This window comes from Epinephelus lanceolatus, chromosome 17, assembly GCF_041903045.1.
Source record: "Epinephelus lanceolatus isolate andai-2023 chromosome 17, ASM4190304v1, whole genome shotgun sequence".
NCBI classification, from domain to species: domain Eukaryota; kingdom Metazoa; phylum Chordata; class Actinopteri; order Perciformes; family Serranidae; genus Epinephelus; species Epinephelus lanceolatus.
The window spans coordinates 1,575,891-1,598,287 of NC_135750.1; the positions used below are offsets into that span (position 1 = coordinate 1,575,891).

The window sequence follows — 22,397 nt, forward strand, 5'->3', positions numbered from 1 at the left end:
TAATCTGTGCATTGAAAGCTTTAAAATAAATATTATGTAACAGGAGTTAGAAGATCATTGTCTGTTATTTCAGTCAGAACATCCACTTGTTTTTTATTTTATTATTATTTTTGACTAAATGTAAAGTTGAACTGAGTTAAATCAAAGTAAACTAACAGCAGTGTCAGAGTTTGGCTCAACATTTACACAGGAATTAGACATAGGGCTCCTGGGTGAAAGTCCAGTGTTTGTTTGACCCATCACCTCCCCTCCCTCCTGCCCACAGAGACTCTCCAGCTCTTTATATTACGTTGTTACTGGCAGCGTTTCAAACCGACGCTGTCCAGCGGCGTATCAAACTGCCACAACAGGTGCTTTCCAGCCGACCGCGGCTTATCACAACACTGCAAATGTTCCATCTGGAGGCATTACACACTGACACCAAGATGGCTTTGGCGTTGGTGTCTCACGCTGAAACCCCTGATAAAGCAGCGATCTTTGGTGACTTCAGAATGAGAATGGACTCTTATATCTACATATGATGCACGAGGTATCCTGGGCGCGTCTGCGGTTGACATTCTGTGACACACTTCAGTAAATGTGTTTCTGCTCGTTAGATGCAGACAGTCTTTAAGATAAACATATGTTGGCAAAACGCCTCATCATGTTTAGTTTTGTGCAACAAGCACACGTGGTTAGGTTTAAAAAAAAAATCATGGTTTAGCTCAACATTCACACAGGAAGTGAACAGCGGGCTCCTGCGTGAGAGTTCAGTGTTGTTGGATCCCTTCGGTCGCCCCTCCCGCCCGCTCTCAAAGAGCCTGTCCAGCTCCTTATATCACATTATTAGCAGCAGAGTTTCACACTGACACTGCCCAGTGACAAATCACACCACTGTGAGACTACAGGCTGGCAGGGTGTTGTGTATCTTGTTTATCTTTATGGATTATATAGATGCTGAATTAACAAGAACACTGTCGACATGTGACGCCTTTTATCTGGTGTTTCTACTTACATGTTTTTGCAGACCTGTGAGGAATTATTAAAATGTCATATTTCTTAAAGGGAGTTTGGTGTAATGTTTTTCACCAGCAGCAGGATGGAAATAATATCTTCGTACAATCTAACAGTGTGACTACAATTGACATCGTCTTCAGATGTGAGAGGCCGTCACACTTTCTGAAGCCTTCTAGTGTGTTGTCACTCAGTGAGCTGGGGGACCAGTTTATTTGGAGAAGACTCCTGAGGAGTGATGTGCACAGGGAGCGGCCACATGTGGGTTTGGTGTTGGACCTCAGGTAGACGGCTGCTTGGATCAGAAGCTTTTAATTCCCCACCAAAATCACCGAGGTGCTCTGCCTCTGCTGTGTTAAACAACTAAAACAAAACTGTTGTCCTGTCTAAATATCAGTTTCTCAGCAGAGCTGCGTCAGGTGAGACACGAAGCAGAGACACACTGTCAAAGGAGGTCAGTGCTGACAGAGAGGTGTATTTATAGGACTGAGGTAATCAGGTGATGGGAGTCAGGTGTGTCAGCTGAGGCAGGTGAGGTGAGTGACTCCCTGATTGAAAAACTTAATGATGGCTGGTCTGTAAAGCTGCCTCAGAGTTCAGCTTCAAAATTAAAGTCACTTCTTGACTTGTTCATTTAGTTTTTATTCCAACATTTTCCCAATAAACCCAAATAAATCTTGACTCAAAGACGAGTTTATTTCTGTGTCCAGAGCAGCTCTACATGTGAGAAATGTTTCAATAAATCTGTCTCACACTCATGAGAAGCAACATGTGGCACATCAAACATGTTCAGCCCTGACTGATGATGCTGATTTAGTCATTTATAAAAACACTGTGATCTGCTGCAGAGAGAAATCATGTGACACAGAAGGTGAGAAACTGATATGTTCATGCAGCCACTGATGACACACTCCTGGAATGATGGAGACAGAAAACTGGATGCAAACAGAGCATCAACAACAGACACACCCAGGACACCTAGTGCTTCATTTATAGACGTCAAAAGTCCACTGAACAAGCTGTAATATGTGACGACCACCTGTGTCGCCAATTTTTCCATCTCCAAAATGTTGATAAGCACGGGTCAAAGCTTCTTTTTCCATAGGAAGTGGCCGTTTTGTGCGTACACAGTGTTTATAAGTGAGACCCGGGGGTGGATGATGAGGAGGGCGCCTGATTGTAGACATTGTTTTGTTTTCTGGCACACAACATTTTTGGTTTTGGCTGTATGTACATTTGTAGTATGGATCCTACGCACTGATTTATAAATACGATCCTCAGCTTCCCCTTCATCTCATCTCATCATCACCAGCAGCATCTACACTCCACAGGAGGGGTTTCCCTAATCTACGTCTTTACCACCCTCCTGGAATATATGACATCACCATGGGGTCTGATCGACAAAGTCTTCTCACATCTCTCATACGTGCATGTGTAAATAAATATTCTTTTCTCAGGGTCTCTCCTGATTGAAATAGGATTAATGCAGCTTCACTCATGACATTATAGCTCCTACATTAGATCGTACTGAGAATGATGATGAAGAATAAACACACTCACAGGATCTGCAGTGCCATAAAAACACATGTAGCGATGTATTTACAGACTCTCTGAGATCAGAGGTGGAGCTAATCTGTTTTGAGTCTCCATCATTCCAGGAGTGTGTCATCAGTGGCTGCATGAACATATCAGTTTCTCACCTTCTGTGTCACATGATTTCTCTCTGCAGCAGATCACAGTGTTTTTATAAATGACTAAATCAGCATCATCAGTCAGGGCTGAACATGTTTGATGTGCCACATGTTGCTTCTCATGAGTGTGAGACAGATTTATTGAAACATTTCTCACATGTAGAGCTGCTCTGGACACAGAAATAAACTCGTCTTTGAGTCAAGATTTATTTGGGTTTATTGGGAAAATGTTGGAATAAAAACTAAATGAACAAGTCAAGAAGTGACTTTAAATTTTGAAGCTGAACTCTGAGGCAGCTTTACAGACCAGCCATCATTAAGTTCTTCAGTCAGGGAGTCACTCACCTCACCTGCCTCAGCTGACACACCTGACTCCCATCACCTGATTACCTCAGTCCTATAAATACACCTCTCTGTCAGCACTGACCTCCTTTGTCAGTGTGTGTCTGCTTCGTGTCTCACCTGACGCAGCTCTGCTGAGAAACAGATATTTAGACAGGACAACAGTTTTGTTTTAGTTGTTTAACACAGCAGAGGCAGAGCACCTCGGTGATTTTGGTGGGGAATTAAAAGCTTCTGATCCAAGCAGCCGTCTACCTGAGGTCCAACACCAAACCCACATGAGGCCGCTCCCTGTGCACATCACTCCTCAAGAGTCTTCTCCAAATAAACTGGTCCCCCAGCTCACTGAGTGACAACACACTAGAAGGCTTCGGAAAGTGTGACGGCCTCTCACATCTGAAGACGATGCCAGTTTGCACTGGCTCCCTGTAAAATCCAGAATTGAATTTAAAATCCTACTGTTAACTTATAAAGCTCTAAATGGTCAAGCTCCGTCATATCTTAGAGAGCTCATAGTGCCATATTATCCCACCAGAACACTGCGCTCTGAGAACGCAGGGTTACTCGTGGTCCCTAAAGTCTCCAAAAGCAGATCAGGAGCCAGAGCCTTCAGCTATCAGGCTCCTCTCCTGTGGAATCATCTTCCTGTTACGGTCCGGGAGGCAGACACCGTCTCCACATTTAAGACTAGACTTAAGACTTTCCTCTTTGATAAAGCTTATAGTTAGGGCTGGCTCAGGCTTGCCCTGTACCAGCCCCTAGTTAGGCTGACTTAGGCCTAGTCTGCCGGAGGACCCCCCTATAATACACTGGGCACCTTCTCTCCCTGTGAGGGTCATAAGGACAGAGGGATGTCGTATGCTGTAAAGCCCTGTGAGGCAAATTGTGATTTGTGATATTGGGCTTTATAAATAAAATTGATTAAAGAGAAACAGGTTGAAAATGAGGTAAATTAAAGTCGGAGGTGCAGCAAAGAGTAAAAATAAAATCTAATCTAAAGGGCGTGGTCGATAATGACGTTTCTTTTTCCTCAGTTATTTTCCAAAATGCAAAGCTCCTTTAACTGGCACATGGTCATGGTTTGACAAAGTAAGAAAGAGCAGCAGGGAGAGGAGAGGGCTGCTGTTCTGTAGGTGTGTGACCATCAGTTTCTCTCACTTTGAATTAAGGCGTATAAAAAGAATCTCCAGCTAAAACTGTGAAAACCGTTCCTGTGAATCTGGTATCATCACACATCTGCAGCCAAGAAGGAAAAAAAAGTTGTCATGAGCAAAATCTGACTCAGTGGGAGTTTCAGTTGAGCGATCCAACCTTCGGCCCGCACGCCACTGACCCCTGACGACTGTGCTGTCACAGAGGCGTCCACGTGCTGTCAGCAGGACTTTTTAACAGCACGGGCCGGCTGACAGGGGGATCGTGATTGTGACACGGCCAGCAGTGGCACGCAGCTGAGACGTCTTTTAGCATCAATGAAAGTCACATTCACATTCTGGGAGCATTACCCTGCGTGATGATGATGATGATGATGGATGTACAGGCGGAGCTGAGTCAGACGTCTGAGCTGTCGGTTAGAGTCAGGTGGTTTTTGGAGCACTTCCTGTTTGTGCTGCTGCAGTCCCAGGGGATCTCTAATCAAAGAGTGTGCATCAGCTGAGCAGAATGTGTGTGTGATCCAAACTTTATGAAATCAAGAAGGAGCTTTTAGTTTAAGCGTCCACTTTTAAATCTTCAGTGAACCAGGTGTCTGCGTCCTGACAAGGTTCTTCCATTCGTTCTTACACCAAAGTCACAGTTCAAGTGCTCCTTAACTGGTCAGGTCCGCTAGCTCCTCAAAGTCTGTTTTAGAAAACCTGCACCGGTAAATCTCTGTAGCAGAACCAACCCGTTACCTGTTATTATGTCTAAGTCAAAGCCACATCCTCCTGCACCCGTTAATAAAAGTCCTGCAACACTCACATTAAGCTGATTCTCTGTTCTGGAATTCCAAATCCAGCGGAGGAGACGTCTCTGTGACTGGATGGTGAAAACATTCAATCACACATCACAACAACTTTAAACGTCTCCACAGGGAAGGCTGACTGGAACAGCGCCCAGCAGCACTGGGGGAAACGGGCTGGACAAGAACACAAGTTTAGGGGGTGAGAGTCTGAGTAGGGTGGTGGTAGATGGGTCCAACAGCCACTGGCTTTTACCCAGAAGTGTAAGATTGTAAAGCCAAACCCTGTTCTCTTTTTCCTAAACGTTGTTGTTGTTGATGTTGTTGTTGATGTTGTTGTTGTTGTTGTTGTTGTTGTTGTTGTTGATGATGATGATGATGATGATGATGATGATGATGATGATGATGATGATGATGATGATGATGATGATGATGATGATGATGATGATGATGATGATGATGATGATGATGATGTTGTTGATGATGATGTTGTTGATGATGATGTTGTTGATGATGATGTTGTTGATGATGATGTTGTTGATGATGATGTTGTTGATGATGATGTTGTTGATGATGATGTTGTTGATTTTTGCCTTTAATGGATAGGACAGCCAAGTGTGAAAGGGGGAGAGAGAGGGGCGATGACATGCAGCAAAGGGCCACAGGCTGGACTGGAACCCAGGCCGCTGCAGCAACAGCCTTGTACATGGGGCGCCTGCTCTACTACTAAGCCACCGACACCCCAACATTTTTGTTGTTGAAGGAAAAAACATCAATTTGCAGTCTTGTACCGACGTAGTGCTTTTATTTTTGAAAGAAACTGTATGCAAACTGTACATTTGTACATGTATTTTGAAGTTGACACAGCGTCCCAGAACATCAACAACCAACACACCCAGGGTACCTTGGATGTTATATGTGGACGTGGAAAGTCCATGACCAAACGTGGACATGTGACGAGGTCACAGTGAGGATGATGTTGAATTGTCTTCTGTTATAAAGAACAATTGCAGAAGGTATAAACTTCTGTTTTACTGATTTCACTCCTCATGGTTTCCTGTGCGAATATTCATTAATTGTTCGTTCATGAGTTTGTTCCTGAGTGCGTGAGTTAGTTCGTGAGTTTGTGAGTGAGTCTGAATTGATTTAACTTATTTGGTATTTTGGAGTGTTGTCTTTCAATTATGAACCAAATGAACAGAGATGCAGCTCAGGATGTATATACAGGATGCCATGATGAATGAATGAATCAGACCAGAGTATGCAATATGAAACAGTATGTATTGAACCTTGTATACAACAGGAGATGGAGATGAGCTTTTCATGTATTTAATCTTTGTCGACAATTGTGTATTGAATGTATCGTACTGTATTGTATCTGGAACTGGGCTGAGAAAGAAAGAGAACTGTTAGTTGTGTGTGTGAGGAGGCGTTCGTTAAGACCATAAGTGTCTGCTATTGAGTTTCCTGATCCAGGGGCCTCATTTATCAACCGTGCATAAGCACAGATGTGTGCGTAATGAGTGCGTAGGAACATTCCCACGCATAGTATGGAATTTATCAACTTGCACTTGTGCTTAACCCTTTGATGCACAACATGGGTCTAAAGTGACCCGACTGAGTTTATGTTCTATATCTTTGCAATAAATTAATTTCATAATTCAGCATTCCAGGTTTTCCTCAATCAACTTGTTTTTGATCATTATACGTCCTTATTATGTTTTCCTTTCTTACTTTTTTAATAAAAACCCTTTTTGTATCACTACCCTTCTAATGCACAAAATGGGTCTAAAATGACGAATGTTGAATGTTATTTCATGTATGGCTGAGTGTTTCTATGATATATCTTTGAAATAAATGTATTTTATCATTTATTATTCCAAGTAATCAGTAAATATCTTTTTGTTTAGCACAAATCATCATTTTTATTTTTTCCTTATTTTATGAAACACAGCTTTTGTATTTCTACATCAAGTTTGCACACATGGGTCAGCATTTGGCGGGAACCTACTTACCTCGGACAACTATTCACAGCTCAGCACAGCTCCCTTTGCACATCTGATACATGTAAGTCTTGTTTTACAATTGGTTAAACATTACCCTAAGAAAATATTTTATAATTGTGAAATATAGTTGTACATTATATTTGATTAGGTTTAGGTTACCTTGAGAGTGAGTACAGCTGTTGACATATTCTATTTTAGTTCTTTGTAGTTAGCTAACTATTGTAGTTAGCTAAACTAACTAATTAGCCAAGTAGTTATCTAACTTAATAGGGTGGTGTCCTCCAGACTTGCTCTGTTTCAACGAAAAAGCTCTTCTCTTGAATAAACTCTTCTCTTCACAGAAGTAGGCTATCCATTAGTAGTTGAGAAAAATATAATAAAAATTCAGTAAAACTAAGTAAAATTGCAGAGCTACCAGATTTTGTTGCTACTAGTTGAAGCGCATGTTCTCCACCCTGAATAATTCCACTTAATGCTGTGTCGCCGATGATGCTGGCAATATGGGCATCCATGGGTGAAAGCTAGGTTGTTGCTTGTCCTCCTCCAGTAACGGATATTTTGTTTTTATGGGCCATGACACGTTTTTTGGCACTGAGTTTAATATCGAACCATTTCTTTAATTTGAGACACTGATCTTTCCTCTGATCCAACAGAATTAACAGCAGTTGTAACCTTCTCCCACACAGCATGTTTTCTTTTGTTAGTCACGCCTGCATTTAAAGTTTCAAACAATACTTTTTGTTTTGATTCAACTTCTCCAATAAGTACCTCCATTTCTGTGTCTGTGTAATTCCTTTTCTTTGCCATGATTTCGGTGAGGAAAGAAATCATTTCACGTGACTAATAAAGAGATTGCCACTACCATATATGGTCAGTTGGAGGCGTTTCTGAATGCAAATTACCTTAACCATGCACAAGCATGGTAGTTAAGAACAGGTGAGATTTATCAACACAGATTACTTATGGGTGTGCGTACGACCAGTGTCCGCATGTTTGATAAATACGGATTTTTTTGTACTTACACACATTCTAAATTTAACTCGTAAGATAGAATCTAGAACCTTTTCTAAGCACGGTTGATAAATGAGGCCCCTGGTTCCCGCCACTCTCCTCCTTTGACCAGGAGTCCAGTTGAGGTTGCGTTCCACTCCAAAAATGATTAGGTGTGGAATCAGATGTATTTGGAAATGCTGAACCAAAGGGGTCTCAGATTCACCCTTCCTAATGCTGTACAGGTGTTGATGTAATTTGGTCCTAATGCTGTTACCTGTTTCTCCTGTAGGGATTTAAATTTGGGATTCACACGGAGGCACCAATTATGTTGGGGTCAACTGGCTATCGGAAATAATTAATAATTATTATTATTAATAATTAATTATGTTAAATAATGTGACTTAATTAACATTAAATGACCTTGTGGGGCACCATTCCCGTAAAGGGAAAAATGATAGCCAGTTAAAGATATCAGTCTCATAAAATAGGCTAAACTCTTAATTTGGAGTTTTGATTAATGATTAAATTAATGACAACAACCAAAATTAACAGTAACGCCTAAAGGATTTCGGAGTTCTTGACGCAGCAGAGGTTGACTATTCATTCACTCTTGTGCAACATTAAACAGACAGCAGGTATGATTCCAAAGAATTATATTTATTCACAAACTAGCAAAGCAAACCAAAACACACAAATTCTAACTAACTATATACAAGCTTGGCCTGTGGTGTTCAGCTGTGGGCCTGCTCCACTCTCCTTGGTCTCGCCCATACCGGTGTCTGTCACCCCCCACCAGTGTACCACCCGTGTGTGAGCATCCCACCTGAATCCAGCTGTTGCTGCTGTGATGCTCCGGCCTCCAGTGTGGTCCGGCCTGTCTGGCCACGCAGTCTCGGGAGATCCTGTAAGACATTCCTTAGGGAGATGCAGGTTATGTCCAGCCAACAGCATAAAAAGTTCTCTTGTGTGCCTCCGACCCGGTCTATGTTCTACCCCGGGTCGGGGGGTGTTAAAAGGCAGTGTGGTCCTCAAGTGGTGCTCTGGGTATGCTAAAACTTAACTTTTAATAATTAATTTTAAAAACCAACTGTGGGTCTAGTGATGTTGAAATGTGCAAATTTGCAAAAAAAAAACGGTTGACAAAACGGTCCAATAGAGGCCAGGTTTCCCTGACGTTTCGCTGCGGCTGGTGCTTCCTCCGAGTGAAAGTGGAGAGAGAAAGAAAAAGAGTGAGTGAGTCATAATTAATAAATAAATAAATAATAAATATGGCAACATTTAATAGTAGTATTTAATCCACATCCAAACCAAATTTTGCAGGTGAAAACAACGAGCAGCTCAGCTTGATTTTGTCCCCAACTCTTAAACCTAAATATAACACTTACCCTCAATCTGAGTGTATTAGTGGTGCCTGTGTTTAACCCGCGGCCTTTTAACAGAATCTGTTCACCCTAACACGACTGCAGCTTCTCGTAATAACAGATCAGGCTCTCATTTCTGGTGTCAGTTTTCCTGTTGCAGTCTAATTTTAATCATCAGATTCATGGCAGCTCATTGTCACATAACTCAGGGTTAGTTGGAGGAACATGATACTCACATAATTGTCTTCAATTCAAATAACCGAGGTGATGATTGTGACTTACGATCTGAATTGTTTTCCCCTTGTGCCGCTGCAGCGTGTGTCATTACAACACGTCCTCTTGTTGTTCTTCCTAATGAGGTGTTATTAGAAGCATGGATACATCAGTCTCTGTGAATAATACCTGCTGACATCCACGCAGAGTCCCGTGTGTGTGTGTGTGTGTGTGTGGCCCCATCACATCTCAAAGCTTTGAATCTGTCCGCGTGTTATCGTTTCAGCCCGGAGAGGCTCGGTGGGCCGGTGACAAGAATTAGCCTGACGTCTGCAGCACCTGAATGCTTCACAGAGCAGCAGGAGCTCAAATTATCTCCTCTCTGCAGACAGATGCATATTAATATCCATCACAAATGTCAAGTGGTGAAGAAAAGACTCATCCAGTGGCAAGTTAAAGGGCCCAACATGAACAGATGTAAACATGTGGTGATTAAATTTTCAGTGTTTTCATTTCATTTCAGAGAAACTGATTCAGATGTTCAGCTTGAATCTTAATTTTTGCAAGTGTTTTAAAATGTTTTCATTGATTGACCTCAATCTCTTGTACACTGATTTGTATCACGCCACAAGGACTCTGCTTCTGTAGCATAAATGCTACTGGAGTCAGTACTAACAACCCAATCACCAGATTAAATGTCGACATTGTGTGTTTCTGCAAACCACAGATACATTTCATTTGTGCGACTATCTTGGCAGAAAAAGCAGCAATGTCTTGATATATCCTCCCTGCCAGAAAAGCCATGGGTCACTGCAAAACACCAACACTTGGTGCCTAAAAAGCAGCTGGAAACACAGCAATGACTTGCTCAAAAAACAACTGTTTATCGTGCCACTATCCTGACAGAGAACGCAACAAAAATGACCTGTTTTTATGCTACTGTTGCTGTTTGTGCCACGATTGCAGCAGGAAATGCAACAACGTCTTGATAAAAAACAAGACAATTTTCATGCAACAGTCTCATTTAAAAAAATGGCTTTCAATTGTTGTTTATTAAATAGCGATGATGTGAAGGTGATGAAGGAGACTCCGCTGACACCGTCTTGCTTGTATATAGAAAGGTTTATTACAAGAAGTCCAGCATCAGATCAAGCACCTAGGGTTGCCTGAGAGAGGGTTCGAAGCCAATATGAACTGCTCTGAATAACAGCTCCAACTACCCCGCTTATATAGGTTGGTTGTTTTTTGTGAACTGTGAGACAAAATGAGACAGGTGACAGAGACACTCTAGATGGAATTCACCAATCCTTGACCTGGGCCATAAATACCATGTGGAACTTCAGATACTACACCATCGAACTATCTCGGCAGAAACGCAACAAGATCTCTGTAAAATAAAACGACTGTATCGCGGCACTAGCTCCACTAGAAATAAAGAGATGGATCCCTTCAAAACATCCACATTTGATGCCTAAAACGCTGATGAAAACACTTGCTAAGAAACAATGGCTTTTCATGCAACAGTCCCAACTGGAAAGTATCAATGTCTCAGTAAAACGTAACACTGTTAGTGCAGCTACTGTTTCTCAGTGGAAACACTGTGATGTCTCCAAAAAAACAGCTGCTTTTTGTGCCATTCCAGCAGGAAATGCTGTGATGTCTTGGTAAAAAAATAACTGCTTTTCGTGCAATTATCTCTGCGGAAACACAGCGATGTCTGTAAAAATAATTAAAAAATTTTCATGGCACTATCCCTGCTGGAAATAAAGTGAAAGGTCACTCCAGCGTTTGGTGCTGCGATGATTCACTGGAACACAATAGGTTTAGTTGACTGTTGGTCTTGTACAGTGTTCTGAAGCTCGGCAGGCGTCGCCATCCACCTTCCCCTCCACCTCCAGAGGACAAAGTCAGCTCATATACTACGTCACTTTAGAAATGCTGAAATGAAATGTATGAAACATATAAACGTTTGAATGTGAATTTTTGGTTTGCAGAAACAGATTGCCATCGTCTTCTTCTGGCGACTGGGCTGTGTAATAAAAGTGCAGGATTATGATTCAGCTGAAAGGAAAAACAAGTCCGTCTCAGAAAAAAAAGACCAAATGTTTTATTTTTACTGAACAGGATTGTGTTTTTTACTAAAATATCTGTACAAATTCAAATCTTACAGCAAGTTACTCAAACACTCCGGCATTACAGTTACCCTCAGCACCAATAAACCAAACCTCTGACACCCAAACCCCAAACTGAGCCCTCAAAACAAGACATTACAGGTGGCCAGGGTGAAACTTTCACTAACAGATGTCACCATGAAACTTCCCCAGTTGATTCCCTACAAGGTTCAGTGTGTTGGATTTAGGGGGATAAAGTGGGGTCTAGTGGTGACTGATTGCAACCAGCTGAAACGTCTCCTGGTTAGAATTCTTTCAGTGTTCATCGTTGGGGAGGTTTTTACCAGGAGCTGAATGATCCACAGAGAACTCCTCCTCTCTAAAACAAACAGACCAGAGTCTCATTTATAAAACAGTGGAAGATCCATACCAAAAAATGACGTATGGACAAAAGCCAAATTCTACAATCAGGCTTCCACCTCACCATCTGCATCGTCGATTTCCTGTCTCCAAAATGTCCGTATGCATGAGTAAGAGTTTCCCCCATCAAGTCTGTTTTTTCACATCACAACTTTTGCTAATAAAACCAATAAAGACGCTGAGTAAAAATGTTTCATGTCACATATCAGTGGTTATCAGATGCTGCTCAATGCAGATAGGCTTCTAACTACAGTGCCATCATGAAAACATGACTGTCTCTATCTAGAGCCAGCGTAAGTTTGTCTGCTCTGGGCTACTGTAGAAACATGGCGATGCAGCATGGTGATCTCCGTGGACAAGGACCTGCTCCCTGTGTAGATATAAATGTCTCATTCTGAGGTAAGGAGAACGATTCTTATTTTCAGCTGATTATACACTAAAGAAAACTAACTGATATTACATTCCATTTCTGCCACTATATCCCCCTGAATCCTCCACACTGGAGCTTTACAATTATTTTTTGTGTTGCAAGACTTCTGAAATTGTATTTGAGGCATTATATAATTAAATATGTGCTACTTTGCATACATGTCCAGAACAGAAATCCAAATATCAGATAAATCCAAGTCAAACATTCTTGTTTCACTCTGTAATATTACAGTCACATTTAGGATATTTTTTTTCATCACACCATAAATCATACAACACTGTCAACGGCCATTGAATAAAAATAAATAAATAAATTAAAATAATGTTATAATAATATGAAATGTTCTATAAATCAGGCTCTGACATATATGAACAAACCCCTCTGTGAAAACCTTCAGAATGAAACTAAAGTTTGGGTCAGTCATGGATCTATGAAGAGACCAGGACATATTGTTGGAGGCGGGGCCAAGCTCATTGCTATGAAAGCTGCTCAGTGGCGCATTTAGCCAAAAAAGCTCAGTTAACATGGCATGAAAGGAGCTGATGTTCCATAGTGCAGGGCCTACAGAGCAGACACAGAGACTAATGACCGGCAAACACAGCTGAGCAGCTAAAGTCCAGTTTAGGACTCCACTGAGCTGAATGGGGATAAAATAATTTCTAGACATTCCAAATGTTATTGGACCAAATGGATCAAATCCCAACACTGAAACGAAACATTTCACGGGGGCTGTGACACTAAAAAAAAAGATAAAAAAAATGTATCCACTGATTTACAGACGTCTCTTTCCCAATGTGAGGCAATGGGAAAAAGTCTGTATTGGGCTGCAGGGCATCATGTGACAGACCTGGACGGTGTAGTTCCACTTCTGACCAACATGTAAAACTGGCTTCAAAGTGCTACGTAAGTTGAAATTTTTGTCTCAGAGTGTGAGAACTAATTTTGAGAAATTGGCCATTTTGTTTCACAATTTTTCAGAAATGTTGTGTTTAAATATGCAAATGAGGCATTATCAAATTAAATATGCATCTTTTTGAACACATTTCGAGAACAGACATCTGAACTAAAATAAACCTAAATGTGTAGTTTGGATGTTTTCTTTCCAGGAGTCTGAAAGAAGACACATTATAGAAGCAACATGGCCTAAGATCTCAAAATCAACCACTGCATGTCACCTGTATTGTCTCCTGTTAAAAGTAAACTGCAGGATTGTTAGTTACAATTCAGATTCAGTCTCGCTTGGCGTTTCGTCACGCTATATTTGCGGGGAATTTTTTCGGCACTGTCTCTTGGATGGCTGCTGCTTACGGTCTGACACCTGGTTGCTGCCTTTTTACAAAGTCCTGTCCTCACCTGACCACCAGGAGGGGACATGCCCATACACTCTCCAAGCACAGATAACAAAGAGAAAAGTGAATTTATTGTTAGTCTAAAACTGGACTTTAAAATCCCTGTAAACATGTCAGTGTGAGTGAAATGTTCCTGCAGTGAATGTGTCACAGTGGGACTAACACACCCAGATCATGTGACTCCTGCATGTATACAGTCAATCAGACCCAAACTGGCCGAGGCGCTCTGAGCATGCTCCACAGTTTCCGCCCCGGGCTTTGACCCGGAAGTCCAATAGCATTAAATGTGTAAGAGAAGAAGAAGCCGCTAACAACATGGAGAAATCTACATCCAGAGCCGTGACTTTTTGGACGGACCAGGAGACACAGTTCATGATGTGTCGGCTGAGAGAGTGAACAAGCTGAAAGGGGGCGTATCTCCACCTATCGTAGAGGAGTCGGACATACTTCTGTAATTAAATGGATTCCCCTCCTGTGCTTGTATACTGGGACAAGGACAGTAGGCCAGTTAGATGTCCTCATCCAGCTGGAACTGTAGCTCCACTTCACTGTGCATGGAAACATACTGAGTGATGATAGAGAGGGATTACTGCTGTATGAGTCTATGCTGCAGAGCATACCTTTACAGTGACGCTCAGTAAAGAGTTCACACTGTATTAAGCTGCTCCAGTGTCTGTGTACATATCATTAGTTTAACGGAGCAGAATGTACTGCACCACCTGACTGATCATGTCACTGGGTTTAATGTTTGTTTAGTAGAAAGCTGAGGCTGTTTCCCAGCATGCCGAGTTATCATGAGTAAGATTTATAACGCAACTCATTGCCCAACTTTTAGACGTCACTATTGTGGTAGTTTGTTGCAACACGTCCTCACTGTGACCTCGTCACATGTCCACGTTTGGTCATGGACTTTCCACGTCCACATATGACGTCCAAGGTACCCTGGGTGTGTTGGTTGTTGACGTTCTGGGACGCCGTGTCAACTTCAGCCTGTTACATGCATTGTCTGTTTTCAAAATACACTTCTGTTTTCACAGGAAATGTACAGTTTGCATACAGTCTCTTTCAAAATAAAAGCACTACGTCGGTACGACACTGTGGAGTTACTTTTTTTTTCTTCAACAACACACACATGGGTGGGTTTAGGAAAGAACAGGGTTTGACTTGTTCATCTTGTGGGATGCAAACTGTTTGTTCTCCTGCCCACCTTACTCGGACTTTCGCCACCTTAACTTTTGTTCTTGTCCCGCCATGTTTCGCGCCTTTAAACTATAACGGTGACCAGATGCCTATCATGCCAATGTTAAAGGACGCTTTTTTTCGTCACTATCTGACACCCAAGTCACTGCTCAAGCGCTGGATTTCGACGACTTCGGAGTGAGACGAGGTTGTTTGATGACATTCAGTACTCCGACAAAAATATTATCTGAATAAACCTAAAAATCTTTCACACTTGTTTCATGTCTCTAAATTTGCCGTTCATTAGCAAACACTTGTTTAAAAGATAAATACCATGTTTCAAGTGGAGTGATGTTGGGAACAGAAAGTCCACAGCAACTGTAGGTGCTTCTCACAGGATGCTTCCTTGGTGGGACGGATCCTTTGCAGTCATGTATTCGGTGAGCACACATCGGAGCAGGACAGTGAGCACCCAGGTGTGCGTCATTAAAGAGGCCCCACCTTCAATTCTGGCAAATTGTGCGCAAAGAATTGTGGATACTTCATGCCTGCAGAGGATACACACATGTATTGGTAGTATTTGAAAGATCATTGACATTAGAACAGTCCTTTGGCAGGATTCGATGACGTAACCTCCTTGAAAATCTGCTGTTTCAGGATCCTTTCTTGACTTGAGAAGCACCAACTGTACTCCATCAGTACCTTCACTACTCAGAGAAGGAAAAAGAAAATAAATATGACTAAAGTTTTGCTCTGAGCAGCAAATGATGCTTGAAAGAGAATCGTGGTGAGAAAAGAAGTTACGTTCTGCTTCGACACAGTTCATCCAGAGGGTGCAGAAAAATAAATACAAAACAAAACACTGGAAATTCACTGACCTGGGCTCAGTCACTCACAGCAGCAAACGTTCATCATCCATGTCGGAAAATCACCTCAAAGCTGTTTTAACTGTCGCACTAACAGCTCCGTGAAAAATACATACAACCATCTCAAAGAGTTCAGCAGGACAGAGGAAGGACAGACTGATATAAAGTCATCTTTAAGATTTATGTCATTAAATATATTCATGTCTGACAGTACTGACATGTTATAAACTCAACACTTTGATCTTGTGCGTGTATGTACAGTCTTTACAAAAATACAACCACAGAAGCAAAACCAGCACAAGAGAAGACCAAACACGAGTGCGTGTTTCTGTGTGTGTCTTCTTGTTGAGCCTCTGCTCGGGCTCAGTCTGTGGTGTAAAGCACTGAGGCTTGACAAGGCATCTCCGTCTCTGTCCGTCCGTCTGTCCATCTGATCAGCTCCAGCGCTGCCGGGTCAGCAGGAGGTCGAAACTCCACCTAAATAAAATATTCCTTCTGGCTCTCGCTCAGGCCATTCTGTGAGCTGGCGTGGCCTCTGAGCGCCAGCTCTGGGCTGTCTTCAGCCTTTACTGTCTTTACTTCCTGGCTCTGACACGTCCCTTTCCTCCTGTACAGGACTCGGGCCATCACAGCCAGTGCAGCCACGGTCACAAAGATCACCACTGCAATCACACCTGTAAAGCAGAGGAGGAGGTGAAAGTTACAGAGGGTCAGAGGACAGAAGGTGTTCTTTCTTTACTCGTATTTTACACCTGGTAGACGTTTCTCTTTTTAAAAGGGTTAGTTGAGAATTTATGAAGTGGGGTTGTACTCCGATATGCTAATCCACATATATAGTTAGTGCATCACCCACAGTCAGTGGTAAATTCATTGATGAGAAGTACGACGAAATTTTTTGCCAGCGACCTTTTTTTCATAACGAAAACAAGACAATAATGAGCTAAAAATTGATCTTGATAATAAAATCTGTTTCACTTTCATTGATGAGACATGACGAAAATGTTAGTGGTGGATTATCAGACCTTGAAAGCTGTGAACGGCCATGCTTGTAATGATCTTCTAGCTGGTAAACTCCAGTAAATAGTCTGCACCAGGATGTTTGTGTTGGTGCGAGTTGTGAGCTGTAATTCAGCAGTAAATAATCAGCCGTGTGTGTCTGACTGTGGATGGTGGAGCTGCTGAAAGGATTTGTGGAGTTTGTTAGTTGCAGCGGTGGCTGTTAGCAGCTAGCTCCGCTCGCAGCCTTCACAGCTTCACCCCGCAGGACTCCACTCAGTCCGGACTGGAGAAGGTTTGTGGGTTGATGGTGTTTGACAGGCAGGTAGGAGGCTCAGTTATCTGTGAGTGTAGCTGTGCTGTAAGTAAACAGTCTGAACTCAGATCAGTTTTCTCTGACAGAGATGAAAGTTTAGTTTGAATCACCAACTCTGTGAGAGGACACCAGTTTAAACCTCCAGACTAACATGTTGCACATGAAGAAACAAGTTATGTTTCTGCTTCTTAACAGTCACATGGATAAGTCAGTTTACAGTGAGTACTTGGCTAATTTGACAGTCTCAGTCATGACTGTTATTCCTTATCATTTATTCCTTAGTCTCTATAATGATTAAAATGTTTTGATCATGCAGGTAGCAGAATATAATCGGACGCTCTTGGACTTTATAAACCTTGTTTTCATATGGGACTGACTAGAACTGAGCCTGGTGATGAAACCTCACATTAGGGAATAAAACTCCCACCTAAAGCAGCTGGTCAGCAGCCCAACAGGCAGCGAGACAAATATTAGATTGATTCCACTCCGTCACTAGTGGTGCAGTTGGCTCATTTTCTGTGCTTGGAGTATAAAGTCATTTGTATTCTAATTAATTGAGGTTTCCTTTGTGTGTTTACACAGTCACACTGTTTCAGGGCTTTCATTAAGACTGCTACACAGCATGCAAATTTTAAACAGGACCTATTCTGCTCATTTCAGATTCATACGTCTTCTACATGTTTTAATGTTTAAAATACACTTTGTTTTCCACATCCTGTCTGTGCTGGAACGACTGTACTCACCCTCTGTCTAAAGGCCAAAACACACTGGCAGCAAACGCTGCATGTTAAAAAATACGTCCCTATTTTCAATGTACACCCCCACACTGGCAGTGGCATGATGCACATCAGTGCTCCTGTACGCGCCACTCTGCGGCACTTCAAGTCACTGTCCTATTTCTAGTCTCACTGCCCCCGGAATTAAATGCACTTTTCCCACTTGCTCTGCTTGTACATACCAGCTCCCGTAGCAGCTCGACTCCTCTCCTCACCACTGATGTATATTGAGAACTCTGTAGCTGTTGCCGTGTGTGTGTGTGTGTGTGTGTGTGTGTGTGTGTGTGTGTGTGTGTGTGTGTGTGTGTGTGTGTGTGTGTGTGTGTGTGTGTGTGTGTGTGTGTGTGTGTGTGTGTGTGTGTGTGTGTGTGTGTGTGTGTGTGTGTGTGTGTGTGTGTGTGTGTGTGTGTGTGTGACAGATGAGGTGACCCTCGTTCTTAAGGTTGAGAAATATCCCGACAATTGCCAAAAAGATATTCCCTGGTGAGCAACAGCTCTGGAGATTGGCAGGTGAGACATCAAGTTTAATTAGTGGCTGTCCACACATGACTTTAAGCTAACACAGAGGGGGAGGATGTACAGATCTTTCAGTAAAAGTAGTAATAACTTCGTTTGGTCGTCTTTTGTTGAGCTGCAGCACGATGCGTCCTGTGTGTGCTTGGGGCTGCACTTAACACGCGGCGATTTCTGTTTTAAGTTTAAATTTTAAACATTATTTCGCTGTCTGGTCTTCTGCACTGAGGTGTAAACAAACCTGGCAGGAGCACAAGTATAAAACATTTTTCATATTTAACTACACTGCTCAAAAAAATAAAGGGAACACATAATCATCACAGTGTAACTCAACCTGTCCAGTTAGGAAACAATACTGATTGTGAATCAATTTCACCTGCTGTTGTGCAAACTGGACAGACAACAGGTGGAAAGGAGAGGCAATTACCAAGACAACCCTATAGGAATGGTTTTGCAGGTGGTGGCCACAGACCATTTCCCTCTCTGGGTGATTCTTGGCTAGTTTTGCATTTTTCCAGTGCCCTCACCACTAGTGGTATCATGAGGCGGTATCTGCAGCGCACAGAAGTTGCTCAGGTAATGCAGCTACTCCAGGATGGCACATCCGTACGCGCAGTGGCCAGAGGTACCCTGACTGCTGTTAGGTACTGGGACAAGATCCTCAGACCCATTGTTAGACCATATGCTGGTGCAGAGGGCCCTGGGTTCCTCCTGGTGCAGAGGGCCCTGGGTTCCTCCTGGTGCAGAGGGCCCTGGGTTCCTCCTGGTGCAGAGGGCCCTGGGTTCCTCCTGGTGCAGAGGGCCCTGGGTTCCTCCTGGTGCAGAGGGCCCTGGGTTCCTCCTGGTGCAGGACAATGCCCAGCCTCATGTGTCCAGAGTGTGTCAGCAGTTCCTGGATGATGAAGGCATTGATGCTGGCCCGCCCGTTCCCCAGACCTAAATCCAATCGAGCACCTCTGGGACATCATGTATCGTAGCATCCACTGCTGCCACATCGCACCACAGACTGTCCAGGAGCTGAGTGATGCCCTGATCCAGGTCTGGGAGGAGATCCCCCAGGAGACCATCCATCGTCTCATCAGGAGCATGCCCAGACATTGTAGGATATGTATACAGGCAGGTGAGTTGTCCTGAGGAAATTCAGAGGTTGGATCAGCCTGTGATCTGATTTTTCCACTTTGATTTCGGGTATGATTCTGAATCCAGTCCCAAATGAGTTAATGATTTTGGTTTCCCTGGATTGTTCTTACATTATTTTCTCAATGAATTACACTATGTAATCAGTGAAGATTTTCATGTGGAATATTTCAGTGTTCCCTTCATCTTTTTTGAGCAGTGTTTAAACTGACAGTAGAACATGAGACAGATAATCTGGGACAAAACAAACAGGTTCCTCTGGCTCCTCCTGTTTTAGGAAGCCAGCTAAGGAAGGGATAAATTGAGCCAGAGCTGGCCTTGGTTTTGAATCTTTCCAGGTCCCATTACTCCCTCTGAAAAGCTGATCCAATGTTTACTCTTTCCTGGGTGCATTCACCCCAAATCCGATACTGCAGCAATTTGCCGCAATGACCCCACCACCGACCTGGTACAAACATGCGTTTTGGGTGATCCAATCACAAATGGACAGTGCTAAATACATGTGACAACCACCAAGACATATTGTGATGCAATCACTGAGACACTTGTTTAGATTGTCTTGGATACTGGACATTTAATTGCATATCTGCTGTTGTGTAAACACTAATGTGTCCCAGTGTGTCCCTGACAAGGACTACGTCCATGCTGATCTCAAACATTTCGTATGTTATTCTATGCAAAGCGATGCACCCAAAATCATACATATCCCATATATTTTGAAAGGCTACGATCACATGACCAATGCACTGACGTCAGCAAACACGGAAGCAGTCCCGAGTGCTTGCAAGGAGGCAGGTTGGGGTGGTGGATGGGTCAGAAAAATAACAGATTTTCACCTGGGACTTTCCCCAGGTGTCACGTGTTTGGATCCGTGTGAACTTGTCATTTTAAGGTACGACCTCGCCATGTTTCTGTTCTTAAACCTACATTAATTATGTAACTGTATGTTAAGGACTTAACATCATTTGGCGATGGATGGATGGATGGATGGATGGATGGATGGATGGATGGATGGATGGATGGATGGATGGATGGATGGATGGATGGATGGAGCCTGTCTCAGACTCAGTTTAACTTTCTTTTTCATTGTCAGTCTCCTTTTGTTTCCTTGTCTTTGCCATATAAGCTGTTTGTGCCGCATCATGTGCACAAGCAGTGATTGACAGCTGCGTTAGAGACTCCTCCTGGCTCTGATTGGTTGCTTTCGTTCAGGCGCAGTGGATTCTTGCAGGAACAGGAACCAGAGTGTTTCACAGATTATCTGTCTGGTGTACCACTGTCAGGATACAGTGATCGTTTCAGCAAATATGAGCAGGATTTTTTTTTTTATATACAGTACAGGCCAAAAGTTTGGACACACCTTCTCATTCAATGCGTTTTCTTTATTTTCATGACTATTTACATTGTAGATTCTCACTGAAGGCATCAAAACTATGAATGAACACATGTGGAGTTATGTACTTAACAAAAAGGTGAAATAACTGAAAACATGTTTTATATTCTAGTTTCTTCAAAATAGCCACCCTTTGCTCTGATTACTGCTTTGCACACTCTTGGCATTCTCTCCATGAGCTTCAAGAGGTAGTCACCTGAAATGGTTTCCACTTCACAGGTGTGCCTTATCAGGGTTAATTAGTGGAATTTCTTGCTTTATCAATGGGGTTGGGACCATCAGTTGTGTTGTGCAGAAGTCAGGTTAATACACAGCCGACAGCCCTATTGGACAACTGTTAAAATTCATATTATGGCAAGAACCAATCAGCTAACTAAAGAAAAACGAGTGGCCATCATTACTTTAAGAAATGAAGGTCAGTCAGTCCGGAAAATTGCAAAAACTTTAAATGTGTCCCCAAGTGGAGTCGCAAAAACCATCAAGCGCTACAACGAAACTGGCACACATGAGGACCGACCCAGGAAAGGAAGACCAAGAGTCACCTCTGCTTCTGAGGATAAGTTCATCCGAGTCACCAGCCTCAGAAATGGCAAGTTAACAGCAGCTCAGATCAGAGACCAGATGAATGCCACACAGAGTTCTAGCAGCAGACCCATCTCTAGAACAACTGTTAAGAGGAGACTGCGCCAATCAGGCCTTCATGGTCAAATAGCTGCTAGGAAACCACTGCTAAGGAGAGGCAACAAGCAGAAGAGATTTGTTTGGGCCAAGAAACACAAGGAATGGACATTAGACCAGTGGAAATCTGTGCTTTGGTCTGATGAGTCCAAATTTGAGATCTTTGGTTCCAACCGCCGTGTCTTTGTGAGACGCAGAAAAGGTGAACGGATGGATTCCACATGCCTGGTTCCCACTGTGAAGCATGGAGGAGGAGGTGTGATGGTGTGGGGGTGTTTTGCTGGTGACACTGTTGGGGATTTATTCAAAATTGAAGGCACACTGAACCAGCATGGCTACCACAGCATCCTGCAGCGACATGCCATCCCATCCGGTTTGCGTTTAGTTGGACGATCATTTATTTTTCAACAGGACAATGACCCCAAACACACCTCCAGGCTGTGTAAGGGCTATTTGACCAAGAAGGAGAGTGATGGAGTGCTGCGGCAGATGACCTGGCCTCCACAGTCACCGGACCTGAACCCAATCCAGATGGTTTGGGGTGAGCTGGACCGCAGAGTGAAGGCAAAGGGGCCAACAAGTGCTAAACACCTCTGGGAACTCCTTCAAGACTGTTGGAAAACCATTTCAGGTGACTACCTCTTGAAGCTCATGGAGAGAATGCCAAGAGTGTGCAAAGCAGTAATCAGAGCAAAGGG

At 42.9% G+C, this 22,397-nt stretch overlaps 1 protein-coding gene across 1 annotated transcript in view; it reads right to left on the reverse strand.

Annotated features, from left to right (window-relative positions):
- Positions 1 to 11,671: 11,671 nt before the first annotated feature.
- Positions 11,672 to 22,397, reverse strand: part of LOC117248195 (contactin-associated protein-like 4) — a 112,863-nt gene continuing 102,137 nt past the window's right edge. The window contains exon 24 of the mRNA XM_033613007.2: positions 11,672 to 16,564. Within this exon, the coding sequence (XP_033468898.2) occupies positions 16,368 to 16,564 (197 nt within the window). The 3' untranslated portion in view covers positions 11,672 to 16,367. The remainder of the gene's footprint in view (positions 16,565 to 22,397) is intronic.